This window comes from Neurospora hispaniola (genome assembly GCF_033458365.1).
Source record: "Neurospora hispaniola strain FGSC 10403 chromosome Unknown B0T23scaffold_2, whole genome shotgun sequence".
Lineage (NCBI taxonomy): Eukaryota > Fungi > Ascomycota > Sordariomycetes > Sordariales > Sordariaceae > Neurospora > Neurospora hispaniola.
Window position 1 is genome coordinate 1,287,901 of NW_026944407.1, and position 18,101 is coordinate 1,306,001.

At 49.1% G+C, this 18,101-nt stretch overlaps 5 protein-coding genes across 5 annotated transcripts; 1 reads left to right on the top strand and 4 right to left on the bottom strand.

The window, feature by feature from the left end:
* Positions 1-651: 651 nt before the first annotated feature.
* B0T23DRAFT_426126 (flavin-containing amine oxidoreductase-domain containing protein) lies at positions 652-4,885 on the bottom strand (the record flags this gene model as incomplete). The annotated part of the gene is made up of 2 exons (XM_062839962.1): positions 652-4,477; positions 4,584-4,885. 2 exons carry the CDS (start codon positions 4,883-4,885, stop codon positions 652-654), a joined length of 4,128 nt encoding a protein of 1,375 aa, XP_062695219.1.
* An 869-nt stretch (positions 4,886-5,754) lies between these two features.
* On the bottom strand, positions 5,755-8,617 carry B0T23DRAFT_352432 (Sec1-like protein). Its single transcript, XM_062836089.1, has 3 exons — positions 8,261-8,617; positions 7,944-8,139; positions 5,755-7,868 (listed from the first exon to the last, which is right to left on the bottom strand). Exons 1-3 carry the CDS (start codon positions 8,336-8,338, stop codon positions 6,046-6,048), a joined length of 2,097 nt encoding a protein of 698 aa, XP_062695220.1. The 5' UTR covers positions 8,339-8,617; the 3' UTR covers positions 5,755-6,045.
* A 3,467-nt stretch (positions 8,618-12,084) lies between these two features.
* B0T23DRAFT_70649 (UBC-like protein) lies at positions 12,085-13,242 on the bottom strand. The gene is made up of 3 exons (XM_062841672.1): positions 13,066-13,242; positions 12,817-12,967; positions 12,085-12,758 (listed from the first exon to the last, which is right to left on the bottom strand). The coding sequence occupies exons 1-3, from the start codon at positions 13,111-13,113 to the stop codon at positions 12,490-12,492; spliced, it is 468 nt and encodes a 155-aa protein (XP_062695221.1). The 5' UTR covers positions 13,114-13,242; the 3' UTR covers positions 12,085-12,489.
* A 462-nt stretch (positions 13,243-13,704) lies between these two features.
* Positions 13,705-14,495, bottom strand: B0T23DRAFT_70663 (uncharacterized protein). The gene is made up of 2 exons (XM_062841673.1): positions 13,976-14,495; positions 13,705-13,914 (listed from the first exon to the last, which is right to left on the bottom strand). The coding sequence occupies exons 1-2, from the start codon at positions 14,282-14,284 to the stop codon at positions 13,783-13,785; spliced, it is 441 nt and encodes a 146-aa protein (XP_062695222.1). The 5' UTR covers positions 14,285-14,495; the 3' UTR covers positions 13,705-13,782.
* A 935-nt stretch (positions 14,496-15,430) lies between these two features.
* Positions 15,431-17,754, top strand: B0T23DRAFT_373147 (putative MEK1 protein). The gene is made up of 5 exons (XM_062836782.1): positions 15,431-15,961; positions 16,032-16,239; positions 16,300-16,456; positions 16,517-16,902; positions 16,982-17,754. The coding sequence occupies exons 1-5, from the start codon at positions 15,891-15,893 to the stop codon at positions 17,411-17,413; spliced, it is 1,254 nt and encodes a 417-aa protein (XP_062695223.1). The 5' UTR covers positions 15,431-15,890; the 3' UTR covers positions 17,414-17,754.
* The last annotated feature ends 347 nt before the right edge of the window (positions 17,755-18,101 follow it).

The window sequence follows — 18,101 nt, forward strand, 5'->3', positions numbered from 1 at the left end:
GGGTGATAAGGGGTGGGGCTCACATCTCGATGGGTTCGTATATCTGTGAGTTGCTTGTGTTTCCAATATCATCCTGTCTTATCCCGCCTCCATTCCGCGCCGCCGTCGCTTGTTTGGGGGCGCTTGATGAGACTGAATGTGTGAAGAGCATGGGAGATGGGATGGAAGTTTACAATCCTTTCCCGATGTTCAACGGTTAAAAGGACTGGCTGCTTCATTTGTTGTGAAGTTTGGTACTCACTTCCCCGCTTGGTTTTAGTATATGTGACGTTTGCATCTATGCCATTGGGATAATAATAAAGAGTGGAACAAAGAGTTACTGTGTATGTGTGTGTGTGTGTGTGTGTGTGTGAAAGTGGAGGTGGGAATAAAGATATGAAGAACGTACTCCTTCTTTGATCTATTCTAGCGCCTAGGCTTGGTTCAAGTTATCACCACACCAACGACTCCCCATCTACTTCTTTCATGCGTTGCTAAATGCCTGATAAGGTCACTTTTTTTTATAACAAAATAAAAAAAAGATAACCGAAAAAACCACAGCACCGGTCGATCGTCTTGCGTATTCCTTCCCCCTCAATCCATTTTTCCAGTCTCACCTCCCTTGACTTCTTGACCCGCTCACTCACCCACTCACTTGATAACGTCTTAACCTCACCCAGTCATCGCAACATCAACATCACTCCCCCCATCCTCCGCATAACTCCCCACCTTCTCACCCGCCCACCTTGCCCTCCTCCCATTCCTCCCATTACTGCCACTAGAAACGCTAGCAGCAGCAGCAACCCCCTCCTCACTTTTAACAACCAGCGCACTCAACGGCACATACGGATTCTCCCTCTCGTAAACCTCCTTCAACTCCGTCGCTTTGCGATCCCACTCCTGTGCTTTCTCAGTCCACTCCTTCATCGCCACCGCATATGCACGCTTGCTTTCCTCCGCCAGTTCCTCAAACGGTCTCTTTTCTTCTGGTGAAGCATCCTTCCACATCTTGGCACTCATCATCCTGACCTCGTTACCGCTTGCTTTGCCCTTCCCCGGTCTGCGACCGGCTTCGCACCGCTTGCGCGCGTCGTCGTAGTGCGCTTTGCTGAAGAAGATGTAACCTGATACGACGGGTTTGGAGGGTTTCGGGGGGCGCAAGCCAATTTGCGAGGTGATGGAGTCCCAGAGGGAGATGTCGTAGGCTTCGAGGCGGGCTTGTTCGGGGTTACGGGTGGAGGACATGGTGCCGTAGCTGTTCGTGACGGTGGTAGTGGTGAATTCGGATGTCAGAGCTGCGGCTTTGCGCTTGAGGGATAGGGAGGATGATTCCTTGGGGGTGATGAGTAGCGTGGGTATCTCGATGGGGCCGAGCATCGCCTCGAGGACCTCGGAGGCGGCACGGAGACCGGAGAGGTAGGCGCCGTGGACTGTGGCTGGGTGGGTGCCGCATGTATGCTCGCCCGCGAAAAAGAGGTTGCCGACGGGCTTGGCCATGGTGTCGTAGTCATCCGCTTTCATGTCGGGACCCGCGGAGGAGTAGCTTCCGCGCGCGAACTTGTCCGATGCCCATCTGGTTACGATGGCCTCGATCGGCTGTTGGACCTTTGACCCATAGACGCGGCGGAGGACGTCGGTTGCTTCTTTGACGAGATCGTCGTTGCAGGTTTGTTCGGTGTCGTAGCCGGCGTCGCCAGCCATAAGAGCTAGCAGGACTGGTAAGCCGCTGGTTTGGGTTACATTAAACCACTGGAAGAAACGACCCCTTTGTGAGGAGTAATCCTTCTGATCCAGGCTGTGCCGGTTAGATGGGTTTCTTAGGACACCGAAGATGTCGCGATCCTCATCCCAGAATGCCTCCTTGTACACGAGGATGACTTTGTTGAGAACACCAAAGCCTATACGTTCGATGGCACTAGACTTCCATTCCGGCAGCGGTGGTTCAAACTTGATATTACCATGCTTGAGCACGCCCAGAGGTATCGTGTTGACTACGAAGTCAGCTTCCACCGTGAATCCATCTTCGCACTCGATTACTGCTGGCCCTGCCGTGCTTTCTGTGGTATATGTGATTTTGTTAACGGGTGACTTTCGTCGAACGTCGAGCGGCGTGGGTAGGAGCATAAGGCCCTTCGGTACGCTCTGATAGCCGCCGATGACCATGGTGTGACTTCCTTCCCATTCGTTACCGGCATCAATGTCCCATCCCTGGAGACTTAATTTGTTGTAGTTAATGGCATTGCTATACTCCAGGTTGGCGACGTGCCAGTTCAGGAGCCGGTAGTCTTGTGCAGTCAAGTCCACAATATCTCTGTACTGAGCTATCATGTTGTCGACAACGCTCCCGAGGTTGGCACCAGGCTCTTTGGCCGGTGTCTCGAGGTCGAGGTCGGCATCTTCTGAGACACCCTGCTTCAAGGCCCACCCCAAAAGTTTCGCCTTGTATGCTGCTTTGAGTGCGCCTGGCGTGCCAGGCTCCGTGTGAACGCGACCTGTAGCACGGTCTGATGAGATTGGCACAAGATTCACCTGTGGTGCTATGCTCTGCTCCGACACAGGCGGCGCATGCGGCTGAGCGGCAGTTGATTCTTCTACCTGCCTTATAGTTTTGTAGGCCTCTGCGGAGCTATCCTTGCCCTCGTCAATCAATTCCCTATTACCCTCAATCAGCTTCGAGGTGGGCTGCTTAAACTTGTATTCGCTGACCCGATCAAGGCAGTCATTGTACAGATTCTCGACCAGCTGATCTCGGTGTAAATCTACGGGCCTGCCGTTCGAGTCGTATAGAGTGGTGTCTGGTCGCAACGGCCTGTATGGAATTCCGAGCTGTGCCCTGAGCAGGATATTGATGGGATTGCCGCGTTCAAATCCCGTAATGATCATACCTCCCATCTCTGCGGTAAATCGCTTCCCGTGGAAATTATCCGGGGTTCGTGCAGGTTTAGACGCAAAAGGACGAGAGTAAACCCTGCCGCCTATTCGGTTCCGGCCTTCGATTACAATTACTCGCGGAGGCTCTTCACCCATGTCTCTGAACTTCTTTGCATATTGCGCAAATAGTCCCTCAAGCTGTCTCGCGCAGCCCAATCCAGCCATACCTGCCCCTAAAACAGCGACCGTTCTTTGCTTGAGGGTTGTAGCCGGTGGGTCTTTGGAAGTATGCCTCTTTGAATGGCGATAATCTACGCACCCAAAGTTGATATACCCCCGACGAACAAGCCAATCGAAACATAGGCTAGCGGCATCGAACCAGCGAGTGTCTTTGGCACACCCAACAGCTTCCTCTCGAGTAACAGCTATTTGAGGATTCCTTACCCATAACCTTAGAATACCGTTCCTGATATTCAGGTACGTTGTTACTTGGGCGTGGCTGATATGGTCTCTAAGCATGAGATATTCCTCCTGGTGCAAAGCATATGGGTTGAGTCTCGAAGCCTCCGCGGCCGTAATACATTGCATAGCATAATCCGGTAGCGGAAGATCGGGAGGTATGGTGACTTTGGGGCGGACGTTGTATCGCCGCCTCGGTGTGTCCGTGGACACCGTATTTGTCCCTGCGTTTTGAGGCAAGGATCCTTGTACTGGTGTTGGCTGGGCTGGGACTTCGTGTACTGGCGTCGCCTGAATCGAAGCTTCTTGTGCTGTTTTTTCTTGTGCTAAAGCATCTAGCGTCGAAACACTTTGTGCCGCAGGCCTTTCTGCCGGAGGTTCATGAGACAGAGACTCGTAAGCGGGAGGTTCATCCATGACTATATCCATTGGTGGTGCTTCTCGGTCCGGTGTATCTTGGGGTGGCGCTTCCAGCATCGGGACATCTTGCGTTGGTGCTTCTTGCACCACAGCATCCGTCCCAGGAGCTTCTTCCATCGATACATCAAGGGTTCCGGTATCTTGAGGCAGCGAAGCTTGCCTTGCTGATTCCAGCACTACCTCCTCCGGCGACTCTTGCTTGATCTTCCGCTCGTTCATCGGTGACTTTGGGCCCTGAGGTGGAGCTGCACTTTCAACTGCTGCCGAAGGGGGCTCGTCAATCAATGGCAAAGGCGAAAGGCGAGCTACCCGTTCCGGTTGAGCTGTTGGCTCTTCTTGCAGCTCAGCTTGTGGTTGTTCATCCGGTTGAGGAGGTTCCTCCATAGTGGGTTTCGGTTGCTGCTCTTCCGCAGGCGGCTCCGGAGAGGGAGATACTAGCGGAGAAGGCTGTGGCTCAGATAACTGTCGTCTTGCTGGAGGCTCCTTTGGTCTATCCGCATCCACAGGAGTCGTGGCCTTGCTCGTCACGGATGGCGCATGGGATGATGAGTTCGAATGCTGGTCTGATAGGCTACTTGCGGATTGAGGGATCGGGTTTTCTTGCTCCACCGCGATATCATCTTGAGGTGATATAATTGGTGACGACTCTGGAGGCTCTGACAAGGGCGATGAAAACTGGCTCGAAGCGTCTGCATCTATGACACTTGGTCCTTCTGGGGCTTGCGATAGTGATGGTAACTGTGGAGAGCTACATGGAAGTCAGCGATGAGGGACAGCGAAGAAATCCAAGGCAAGCGGGAGTTGAACATGGGTTGCCATGGAGTTGATGAGGAAGAACAAACATGGTAACATACTCATCTGTCGGCAGTGGGCTTTCTGGAAAGGGCGACTCCTCTGAATCCTTCAGATCCATGTCCCCAGTCCAGACCACAATTTCCGGTGCAATATCTTCTGAACTCGTCGACGAGCTAGTATCTGCGGAGTGGCCGCCCAACACGGGCGTCCTTGCTCTCTTCATAGGCGGGTGCCTGGCGGAGTTGGAAGGCTTGGATCGGTTTGAGCGTGATAAGTTGACTTCCTTGACGTCTTTTGTCTGACCCTTTGCGATACCGCTACTACTAGTCTGCCCTGGACGAGTCCGCGAACTGTTGCCCATAGCTTTGAAAGAGCGGCAGTTGGGTGACTAGAAAAGAACCGCTGGACTGGAATATGGGGTTGATAGATCGGCACCGTCGTCTTCGCTCACGTCGAAGTGGACCTGCTTCCATATATACAGGCCACACCGGATTCAGCGGAGGGCAAAGGATAAGATGGAGCCGGTTCGGGTGATGATGGTGGTGTGAAAACCGGCCATTCGACTGGACTGCCTATTGCTCTGGTACAAGAAGTGCTCCGGCTTCTGAGACTTCTGGTCAGCCCAAGTTGAATATTGAAGTAAGGCCTGAGGACCTTGTACAGTGAAGGATGTGTGATAGTATGGAGGAAAGTGGTTATGGTTGGACCATGTACGGTATTGTGTGCAAATGGGTGAAGGAAATGGACGTCGAAAATGTTTGGTATATGTACCTCGCAATATCATATCGCAGCCCATGGAGCAATGTTGAAGTTTCGTCTCATAGACGTCGTACGATTGGTACGTCGCCGTCTGGGTTTGAAATGTCGTCGATCGCTGAGGGGAAATACTTGGTGGTATTGACTACGACGCCCTTGGCAGCTGGTGCATCGATATTTCTCAGTTCCTCAATCGTCGTAGATTGACTAGAGAAAATATATAAATTGTAGACTTGGCTGTTGTTGTTGTTGCTGCTTCAGCCTTCGAGGTTGTTGTCTGGCTGCCGTTGTCTCCAGTCTGTGTGCTGATACAGTCGCACTGACGGATCTGCTGCCCGAGACCTGGAACGGAACCCACTCCCACTGGTAACAGCGCCCTTCAAAAGTGCGGAAGGTCGGTAAGGATTAGCGCATGCTCAGAATTTCAGTGACAAGAAATTAACGCTGGTCGTTTTACTTAATTGATGCAAAAGCGTTCTTTTCAGCCATTGCGCGTTATTACGAGTAATCAAGGTCCGTGGTCCAATCACGTGAGGCGCAGAGAGAGGATAACAATCCCTGTGAATGGGAGAGGGCTCATGTTCTCTTCCAAGCCAGTATGCCTTCTGGTTCGCAGCAATCATCGTCAATGACTCCCTTCACTCCATCTACGTATTATGAGCACAGCCTAGACTTTCCCAACTGTGGTCATGGTATGCTTCTGTATTCCGCGTCTGTTGTGGATGTTCCCCCGACCAGAATCAAGTATCAATCAACCCTCCAATATCAACTATCCGACTCCTGTTGCAGGCTCTCGGTACCGAATGTCCCATTCTCGATCGCGGCCTCCATCATCTTGTTTCCGCTAATAATGGACGTTGTGCAGATGACAATTTTCCTCCGACCTAATGTTCGTGACACCCCAGTTAGTGATCGATTGGCTTCTTGTGCTTCTGCGGCCAGCTTGAGCACACCGATGGAGACATAGAATAGCGACATACCTTCTTCTTTCTTCGCAATGAACCGAAGAGCCGCAATCTCACTGAAGCTGATACCGCCAACGAACACGACAAACACTGTTTTCTGGCCGTCGTTACCGGACAACAGCGCCCGAGCCTTGACAGCCTTGTCCTCGCCCTTTTGCACCTCATCAAATGTCGGACCTCGGGCATGCTTGACAGCGTCGTCGAACCCACGCCATCCCTGTGCGCCTCCTGCAGCTGGTCCGGCTGTGTTGGTGGCAGCTGCTCCTTTTGTGATTGAGAGCAAATACTGCTTCTGAAGGATGCACTGAACAAGGCGTATTGAAAGAGGCGCATAGCCGCTGTAGACGTAGGCAATATCGTTGGGATCCTGCTCGTTGACCTCGTCGACAATGAGTCGCAGTTGCTTCCGTAAATATGTGTAGTTGGTCTTCGTTCCCGTCGCCCCAACAGATCCAGTCATGGGGATCATGGATGCCAGAGGGGACGACCTCGAGAGGAACATCTGAAGCTTTTCTAGGTTATGGAGTGTGAGTATGTGTTGATAGCCATATCCTTGCAGTATAAGGCGCCGAAAGTGATCGAACTCCTTCGTCTTGATCCCGCCCGAGATACATGAATACACGCATAGTAATCGCAATACTTGCGGCAGTGGGACGTCGCGTGCTATTAGTTCTTCAATCGCTTCAAACTGGGATGATGGATCTGCTCCGGCTGCGAGATTCTGCTGAACCTCTAGCATTTTGCTGAAATGTTCCGTGCGAGTATACTTCATAATCTCCTCCGCCAAGCCGGTATGAATCTTGAGGCTCTTCTGTTCGGCCTGGTATCCCGGAAGTTTCGAGACAAAATCTTTGAGCTCCGCTGTTGTCTTGGAGCTATGTCTACTCTCATAGTCACTCTTTAAGCGACGAGCAATCTTGTTCAAAAGACTTCCGACAATTGCAAAATTTGCATCGCGCAATTGCTCAAACAACTTGTCGGAGGAATCAAGTTGGACTTTGCGCTTGCGCGAAGGCCCGTTGTTCACGACGGCAGCGGCGGCGGTAGTTGAGCCTTGTGGTTCCGGCTGTGCGCCGATGATCGTCGAGTCCACATCGGCCTGGTTATTTTGGACACCGAATACCTCGTCGATCAAACCCTCGTAGGTCAGCTGTGTCAGAAGGGGTGTGACAAAGTCAACTTCACGGTCAATGATGATAACACTCTCGTTGGTGGTGCTAGGCGACAGGCCGACCTTGTCCCCTTCGGCTGCTTCTTCGCCAGCGAGAATTTCATGTCGCATACGAGACAATAATTCAGCGACTCTCTTAGCGTTTTCGCCTTTGCCAACGATCCTGGGAAAGAGGCCATGCTTTTGTTGAATACCCATCAAGGCCTTGGAAAGCAGAAAGACTGGTGTGGGGTCCTTCGCGAGGTACAGGTCTCTGAACGAGTCGTTTAGCTCGAGGGACAAGACATCGGTGTCAAGCGGGAAGAAGTATAGTGGTAGCTCGGCGACATTGGTATCGCCCAAGACACCGGCCTCCTCCAGTACCTTGTCTGAAACCAGCGTTCGGCGGGGTACCCAAAAAACGTGGAACTCGTGGGGAGACTGGCTCTCTTGCTGTAGACGTTTTATTTGATCTGGAAACCTGTCAGCACCTTCAGGGACCTGCGGGCGGTTTCTCTTGTCCGTGAGAATGTGGTTGGCGTTCGTACCTGCTATCGCGTGAGCATGATGGGCCAGTTCGCCCCGGGCAATGAAGACCACATTGCGCTGGCTCGAGTCGGTGTTGTTGTTCTCAAGAAAGAAGAAGTTATCGGCACCATAGTCGCGCAAAGTTGACGCTCCGACAAAGGCGTTAAGTGGACCAGCCAAGCTCTTCTCAATCACAATATTCTTCTTTCCGCGGACCTGCACAGGATCTCACAAGCTGCCGTCAGTTCAGCACTTGCACCAAGCGTTGCGGACATCGTTGCGTCTGGCCGATGCTGCCTGGCTTGGGTGGTTTTGGGGGCATTACGGCTGTACATACTGATTCTAAGAGATACAAGATGTCCTTGCGGCCCTTTTCTCTGATCTGCTCGATGTCGAACTCCGCATGGGGAGCCATGGTGGTCGAGTTCTCCTCATGCGGCTGTTGGTGTTGTGGTGTGGATCCTAGGATGGCGGGCGGTTAATGACGAAGCACCTACTCGTCAGGGCTAGAAACGCCGCAGTCTGACCCCGTGCTGGCACGGGGTCAGGTGCGTGGATTCGCGAAAGTGAATGGATTCGCGAAAAAAAATCGGTACCTGGTCCACCCCGCAATTTTGGTGGCAAATCAAAGTACTTCTCTTTTTTTGCATACCCAGCATAAGCAATTTGACTTCCATGACCGTGTGAATCCATCAAATATCGCATTGGCAGCGCTGGTGTTTAGTGTAAAATAAGGCAAATGAGGTAACTAGTATAAATATTACTAGCTAGCTCCTAATCTGACGTGTCAATGACGTACGGGGTGTAAGCGGCGGGTAGTTTGGTTGTTTCTGGCCGTTTAGCGCCTTCGTTTATTACTATCCTGCCTTCGGTTCTGGATATTTACGCCCTTAATAATCTAATTACTTTGTTGTAAAATTGTATATAATGGAGCCCGTTAGTGACCTTTTCGCTGGTCTTTTAAATAAATAGCGTGTCGATTTCGCTGTTGGTACGTTGAGAGAGGGAAAGTTCAAGACGGTTGCGGCCGCGGTACGAGTTTATAGCGTTAGTTACTATACTACTATGAGTCGGTCGAAAGGTATTAAATTATAATTGTAGAATAGCGGGGTAAAGAAATTAATTGAAGAGGAGGAGTTTGTATTGTATATTTGGATAAATATATAGATATTTATCGGTTTATATGGATCTATAGCGGTTAATTATAATTAATATTAATTATTAGTTAATTGTTTTAATATTTAAATAGGATATGAGGTTACGAACCGAGAGATTATTTACGCTGTTAAGTGGTTTATTCGGGCCAACGGTTGTAAGATCGACGTTGATTAGTATTGGGTTCGTCGTTATATAACCCGGTTAGAATTTAAATTTATACGTACGAAGTCGCTAGTGTAGGTGCGTAAGGTAGTATAGTCTCGGATTGGTATAGAAGAGGTTTTTAAATTGTAGAAAGAGACGGTTGATAAGTATGATATTACGCTAGATAATATATAGAATAGGGATGAGTTTGGGTTTAGAGTCGGCGTACAATTTAAGTCCTATATTGTTTGGTCGTATGTTGAGATACTGATTATATATACCCCCAACCTAGATGTGCGCGAGTTTGTGACGGTTATTGAGTGTATATTTATATTTAGTTGTATAGTGTCCGCGTTTATTATCCTCCCTGGCGTTAATATTAATAAGAATTATATCGATAATTGATTTAACGGTTATTCTATTATTGTTATATTCCTAAGCGGTTATATTGACGATTAGCTTGCCTTCGATTGGTTTGATTATTGGGAGGAGTATTCTCGTCCCTTTAATAAAAATGAGAAGCGTCTCCTATTATTGGATAATTATAGTAGTTACTGTACTATTGAATTCTACTAATAATACTGCTATAATAATGTTATCCTCTTCCTATTACCCCCTTACTCTACGTATATACTTTAATTATTTAACGTTAGTATTTTTCAAATTTATAAGTACTATTATTAGAAGGATATACTTAAGACTATAATGTATGGTGATGTAGAGTATATTAAACTTACGTTTTTAAATGGGTTGTTTGATATTAGAAGCGAGTCTTTTAAGTAGTCGATTGTCAAGTCTGCCTGGGTAAAGTGTGGTCTTTGCCTATATAAACTATTTATTGTATTTGATAAGTTATAAGACCCGTTTATATTAATAATTAACCCGGATGTTTTGAAGAGAAAGAAGGGGTATATTACAATTGAAAACGAAGAAGGTTAGTTTGAATTAACGTTAATTGCAGTTAATCGAGCCTATTTATAAGTATAAGAGAAGGAGAGAGGCCCTATAGACCTGGTATTATAGTAATAATTCAGATCCTTTAGTACTATTAACCCTTATAATGGTTATAGTATTATAACCCCCCCTCTAGTACTATAGTTTAAGAAAGACTGGGCAAAGGTGATAATACTACCGCTTAATATGGCTATAATTTTAGGGTACAATACGTACGTTCAAGATAGGTTACTCAAATCGATTATAGTAAAGATACCCCTTAACCCCGTTACTAGATACGTTATATTCAAATGTAATAAATTTATTAAAGTAATTGCTTTAATAGGGGTTACTAATGTAGAAGTGTAGCGCTTTAAAAAAAGGAGGTAATTAGAAGAGGTAGTATAGAGAGAAAACCGTATAACCAACCGGTTAATTATTTGTACTAGTTTAATTAAGGTTGGTAATATTCGTTTTCGTATGGCTGCAAATGAATATTATAGAATTGAATTATGCAATAGAGAGAGATTGTGCTAACGTAAGAAAGATTTTGATATTAAACGGATTGTTCTTAGAAGGTGGTTAAGTATGTATAAAATTGAGTAATAGAATAAAGTTTAAAATAAGAGGGTGGAGTTACGATTTGCTGGTAAATTGCGTATAGATTAGAATATAGTAATTAATTTGATTTTAAATAAAATTAAAGATTAAATTTAATTGTTTAATCTTTATAAATCTATACGGTAAGAGCGTTAGGAGTTCTATTAGGAGGTAAAATAAATTATTATTTAAGTAGAAATAGCGCGGTTAAGTAGATTAGAAAAGGATATTATCCTTCCTTTCTATTAGGTACTACCCGGGGATAGACTGAAGCCTATTATTCTATAGATATACAATTCAATTATTATTAATAAGGTTATTACTTCGTTTATTATTAGTAAAGAGCCTGATATTAAGCTTGAAGAGGATGAGCTCCCTCCCTTTGACTATGATGAAATTGAGGAGTAGATTGGGCTAATGTGGGAGGAGTATATCGAGATGTTGTGTAAGAACAATATTGGTATATATTACTATAGACCGGGGTATAGTTGGGAGCTTCCTAGTTCGCTAATTGAAGAGTAAGACTCTGGTATATAGCTAGATTCTATGGTAGAGGATTCTGTGGTGGAGGTTTAAAACACTATACTAGAAGGTGGTGATGGCGGGGATGCTGATATCGACCCTGCTTTGTTGAATTGCTAGTTGAATACAGGGATATTTGTTAGGTTAAGCGATATTATATGCGTGAATGCAGGAATTTTTATGATAATGGTAAGATATGGTTGTATTGCTAATTTGTGTGGGTGGGGAAGTACCAAAATTTTCGCGAATCCATTCACTTTCGCGAATCCACGCACCAGACCCCAAGCTTTGCTTGGGGTCCCAGAGGGCGTTTCTAGCCCAGACGAGTAGGGTGAAGCTCGAGCTCCCGACCTGGTCGGCCGGTCCGCCCTGCTGGCTGGGTTCATGTTGTGCTTCACTGCACCGCCTGGGCGCATACCCCAAAGCGCAGGGAGGCAGGGTACACTTATCTCAGGGCAGCGGGCTGAAGTGGGTCGATTAGTTAGGCTGGACGGGAATGTCGTTCTATCCTCAGTACACATAACACTCTCCCGTACCCATACTTGTACCCCTATAATGTTAGGAGACAGAATGAAATTTTGGATCATCAGCAATGGTGAGGTGATACGTGAAATCATCTTCTCGATCACTTAGCATTGGTGCCCTCAAGATTCAAGGCTGGGTGTGTTTGAAAGGCTCGGACAGACCTAATGGGCGGTGCTGGCAACTGATAAGACTTACCTCTATCGTCTTCTTATCGGGATGATATTCAATCTTACGTCATCTGGACTGATCTCCCAAGTAAAGAACAACAACAACCATAGGTTCATCGCATAGAAAATCAGTCAATGTCTTCCGCTGCCTAGTAGTTATGCTGAGTATTTGGTGAGACTCAAGTTCCCGGTGCTGCTGAGTATAACTAATCACCAATCTTGCGAAAATTGCATATCAAACAGGCTCGCTGTTCCAGTGCCGAGTCGAGCAATTCCGAATGCTCATCAACTACAACTCACCTTCCCTAAGCCTTTATGCGCCAGTATTAAATCCCAGTCAACTTGCAAGTATGTGAACTCCTTATAATGCAAACAATACGAACTACGCCCCATCCAGTGTGGGTGACTAGACCATCCAGATTGGACGCTGGAAGCGTTGTGTACCGAAAAAGTAACGCCTTCCCATTTTCCAGCGCAATTTTCGCAAGATGTTCTGCCGCCGACCCCCGTTTTTCCTCTAGACGGTATTGTCGTGATAGTAGAACTCAATATCCTTGGGGCGCTGCTTGTTGGCGCGAACAAATTCCTCGTCGCCGGGAGGTCGTTCGTTCTTGGTGTTCCCGGTCAACATGCTTTGTAGACTCATGCACACGCTTTCCACGCTTTGCACGGGGCTCCAACCCTGTTGACCGAGTAGGTCGAGACAAATGATTCCGTTGGAATAGATGTGCGGGTGGATCGGAATCGGCCGGTCGGCTTGCTTGACGAATACCACTTCGGGAGGCTCTAGAAGTTGATTAGCTGCTGCTCCAACCGCAGTCAATCACTCATTAATCATGCGTACCGATGGGGTATGACTGGCCGAATCGGAACTTTAGTCGATATGTATCGTTGAGGTAAAGCGGGTTGTTGTCGAGGACTCGTATATCCAGGAGCCACTCTTCCAAGTTGTCTGCGGAGACGAGCTCAATGCCAGGTGGGAGGCCATTTTGGATCTGATGGACAGGACGTAATCGCGTCAGTCGTTGCAATCAATCTCCGAATCCAGTCCAACCTATATGGGGTATGAGGGCTGTCCGGAAATCCAACTAACCTTGTTCAATTCCTTCCCCAGCCTCTTTGCAGCAAATTGTACCGGCATAATTGCTGAGTGACTACGGGACAGTGTTGCAGCAGCGACAGTCTCCGATGGCGAATGGGAGAGCCTTACAAGGCAACAGTGAAAGGCGGACTAATAATCTTCAGCAGGTGATGTAGCTGAGGTTGGTGGGGTTATGTTTGACCAATCCCAATCCTGGAGAAACTGCAGAGGTATTGAATGACGAGTCTGAAATGATTCCTAGATGATAGCCTGAGCTTGCGGTCCCTGTCCGAGCGAGTTCAAGCTGAAGTATTGTTGATGCCAGAAGGTGGTGAATTGCGCAGCGCTTGCTCTGAGTTGCAGGGAATTGTTAGTAGGGCTGAGGCTGGGAGGGGTCGCGACAATCAGTTCAAGAGAGACGGAAATCAACGTCCACGAGTGGTAAGACCAGGAGCGACGCAAGAGAATGAAGGAAGAGAAACCGCATTTCACCATTGGAGGATGATAATCCCACGCGCGGGGGACTACTCGTCGATTGGTCAATACAGCTGCAGGGCTGTAGCTTCCGTTTGAGGTGGAAAACCCAAACGCGATATAGGTTGGAACAGCCTCCAGTCTTCTCGGTGACCTTTCCAACCCTTTCACTTCGCCCGATAGGTTGTCTTCCGGCTATTTGGAATCTGATAGGAAAGATCGCCAGCGCTCGGGCCATAGAGGTACCATAGAATGTTACACGTGAAAGATGCCTATCGGAGGCCATAGGGAATCTCGATATCTGCCAGTCACACTAGAACATGGGAACGGCCAAAGAGGAAATGCATAGAGGTGCCTAGTTTTGCCCCGTTTGACTTTATCTCCGTTCTCTACAAAGCATCAGTCTAGCAAAGCCTGAGGATGAGGTCGTCCAGATCCAAATACCTACCGGAATCAAACAAATGAAGCCGAGCCACGACACAGCGAGAATAATATCCAACTTCACTGCAGCTAGTTCGCGAGGGTAACTACTCGCCCAATGACCGGAAATTTTCGGATTTTTAAGAGAGGTAGTGCAGTGAGTAGGCACTGAAGGTTTCATCATAAAAGCTAGTGTTGATGAGGAAGTCAACCAGCCGAAGACGTTGATGATGTGGAGGGAGTTATAGAATCGATGAAAGATGTTGCACCTGGACTTTGCGGGCAGAAAAGTGGATCGCCAATCTGACATTGGTTGCCCCTGGAAGAATTTCAGCATCGCGAAAGACAGGCTGTGAAGGACTCGACACTGATGATCATTGATCTATTCAGTCTCTAGTCACCTCAAACGAACCTTATAATAGTCCAGTATGCACGAGTCAGATGCTCATTCACGCGCACTTCCTCGGTGAACATTCCAATTCCTACGATATGGTTTTGGAAGTGCGCCTAACCGGTGATGGTGATGGGATGAGTCTAGGTGCTCAGAGTTCGATGCTATTTACCAGGTACTTGCAGTGCTCACGCAGGGCTGCATTTCAACACGGTTTGCCCAAGGCTCAAACGAGGGCCCAAAGACCCGACATGACCCTTGTCGCGTAAAGCTCCCACTGCCCTGACCCCTCCCCAATCACAGGCCCGCCCAGACCAGATGGTGCCCCAGTGCCCCTCTTTGCGCACCCTACGCAGTGGACTCGCTACTTGAGGTTGTTTGGAACATGGCGGTTCGTGGGCTGAGCACTCCACGGCCTCCTTCACAGCCCCTTGATGCATGGAATCGCAGTTCGAAGGTTGTTGTAGCGGTAGCTCAACCTACCACTTTGAGAACCGAAAGCTCCCAGAAATAGGTAGGTATCCGTACGCATTAGGATCACCAACAACTGGCTGCCTATATTTTGGGAGGATGCCAAGAGTCGGGCCCAAAACACCCTCCAGGCGCCCGTCAAGGTGACCCGCCCCGTCTGGTGCCGTGGAGCGGATGTGGGTGTAGCGTGGAAGTGGAATAAGGGACAATGACGGGAGGCCAGTGGCAGTGACAGTGGAAATAGACAAGCAACCTGAGCGGAGGCATCCCTTCATCCCACGGGGTTTGGGTTTGATCTCTCTTCTCTCATTACCTCTCCCCGGCCCTCACAAGTTTCCATTGTGAACGTCGTTTCACAGATTTCGCCCTTCATCCTTATTTCTGAAAACGAGGGGCATTCCAATAACCCCATACGGTCAGTCGCACTTGCACAGGGCTTACCCCCCATCACCGTTTGCAGGCCAAGTACCTCTACATACTCCCACCTATCTGGAGTTAGTGGGACCTGCCCTCAGCCCGCATTGCACTCAGCGGATACCCCCCAGGTCCCCTATCGTCCTACCTGACATGTGTACATCTGGAGCGAGAACTTGAACTCTGACAGCCGCCTTTCTTGTCCAGCCCAATCTACTGCTGCCAAGCATCCTCTCGTCTTGCTCTGCCACTCCTTCGCAGCCCATTCCCGAATCTCAGCTCTTCAGCCCCTCGTCCTGGTCAATCGCAAGCCAGCCTACAAGTTTCGTCCAAGTTCACAGCTCGACCGGTTCGGTTATCAGTGTTGATAGCCTCCTGCCACTTGCACATTCGAGAGCGGAAGGAAGAGAACCAAGCAGCTCTTCCCCCTCCCACAATCCGTCTACCGCGCCTTCTTGCTTCGTTTCTCCAGACATTGACACCATGAGCTGTAAGTTCCCTCTACTTTCGCGCGGTCTCGTCAGTCTTGGTCTGTTCTTTTCAGGTCTCCTCTCAAGTCTTCTCCCCCTCGGATAGACAAAGAAGAACTGGCCCCCGTCGTACACCCCCTATACCTCTTCCTTTCCGACTACATGCCATTCGGTTGTAGAGCGAACCTCAGCTAACAATGGATCCCTCACACACAGTCGCCAACATGCTTAATCGCCTTCACGGGCAGCCCGAAAGCTACGACAAGAAGTACGCCTCCGAGTCCCGTTCTCGACTGTTTGCTTGCCCCGCCTATGGCACTGACAACACCCTATATTAGGTCCAAGTACTCCTTTGGTCGAACGCTAGGTGCTGGTACCTATGGTATCGTCAGAGAGGCCAGCGGCCCTACCGGCAGGGTTGCTATCAAGATTATATTGAAGAAAAATGTCAAGGGCAACGAACAGATGGTTCTTGACGAGCTAGAGATGCTTCAGCGCCTCAAGCACCCTCACATTGTGAAGTTTGTCGACTGGTTTGAGTCTAGGGTGTGTATGATTGCTACGGGCTTAGGGTGGCTACGCCGAGACTAACTTTGCTTCCTCTAGGACAAGTACTACATCGTTACTCAGCTTGCGACGGGAGGCGAGCTCTTCGACAGGATCTGCGAGCAAGGAAAATTCACAGAAAAGGATGCTTCCCAGACCATCAAGCAAGTCTTGGGTGCCGTCAACTACCTCCACGAGAACAACGTCGTCCATCGGGGTTAGTGGCGTCCTTTCTTGTCCATTTTCTGGACACCTGATCTAACCCTTCATTTTGCAGATCTCAAGCCTGAGAACCTCCTATACCTTACCCGAGATGCCGATTCGGATCTAGTTCTGGCTGACTTTGGTATTGCCAAAATGCTGGATAATAAGGACGAAGTTCTCACCACTATGGCCGGCTCGTTCGGTTATGCGGCGCCCGAAGTTATGCTCAAGCAGGGTCACGGCAAGCCTGTCGACATGTGGTCAATGGGTGTTATAACGTATACCCTCCTCTGCGGCTACTCGCCATTCCGCTCCGAAAACCTTCAGGACCTCATCGACGAATGCAGCAGCGGCAGCGTTGTCTTCCATGAGCGCTACTGGAAGGACGTTAGCAACGACGCCAAGGACTTCATTCTGAGGCTTTTGCAGCCCAAGCCAGAGCACCGGTGGACAAGCCAGGTAAGACTTAGTCATGTTATGTTGTGCTGATCTGACGTTCTCAAATACGGCTACTGACACGCTTGCCCCGATCAATTAGCAAGCTTTGGCTCACCCCTGGCTGCGCGGCGATTCCGCAACCAACCACAACTTGTTGCCCGAGATCAAAGCGTACCTTACCAAGGCCCGCCTTAGACGCGGCATCGAGATGGTCAAGCTTGCGAACCGCATCGAGGCGCTCAAGATGCAGGAGGACGACCCGGAGAACACCGATATGCCCGGTGACGCGACACTTGCCGCCGACCAGGCCCAGTCCCGCCACCGTGCTCTATCCGTGGCGAGCACCAAGGGCGGATCCTCAGACGCCGAGAACGCCACCGCGCCCGCCGAAAAGCGGACACTGTCCAAGACTATCAAGACGGCCATCTTCCGCGAGGTCGTTTTGGCCAAGGTTCGCGAGATGAAAGAGGCGGAGGAGGCCAACAAGCTAAAGGAAGAGGCGGAGACGAAGGCGAAGAGTTTCCAATCCTAGAGGAGCTCGTGTAACAATATAGGCATATGAGGGTGGGTTCTTGCTGATGTTGTCGTTGATGTTGTTTTATACCAAAGCATGCACATCTCTGGATGCATGCGGATATGGAGTGAGTGTACGGGGGCACATTGCGCGTCTTTGGTTGGGTTCTGCGTGGCCAGCTCTGGTACAATACTGGGCTCTATGTTTGATATTGGGCTTAAGCGCTTTCATTTCTCAGGATATCCGGGAGGAAGCGGAAGTCGCGACTCTTGTGTTCTTGGGGACCAATTTTACTCGACGAGAATTCCTGCAGCGGTTCGCCAGCGTTGAATATAATATTAGCAAATCTTTCTCGTGAATGTCCTACGTCCAGTCGTTGCTGTTCGCCTATGGTGTCAGGGTTACTTAGCTCCTTCGCAGAGGCACTTGGTAGGTTATACGAATAGAGTCATGTCAGTAAACCCGTGCTGAGCAGGTCGGGATACATATCAGAACCATCTTTGATCACACGATGAAATCTCGCCAGTACCTTCCAGACCCTTCGTTGGGTCTCCATCCGGTCTTTGGCCTCTCAACCCATCTGTTCGTCTGTCATCGCATGCAGAAACCGCTACCCATCTGTTCCACATCCACACTGCACGTTCCTGCCTCTTCGTTCTTCATCTCCAATATCTCTTTACTTTCGTCGGATTCCTTGGTACACCAG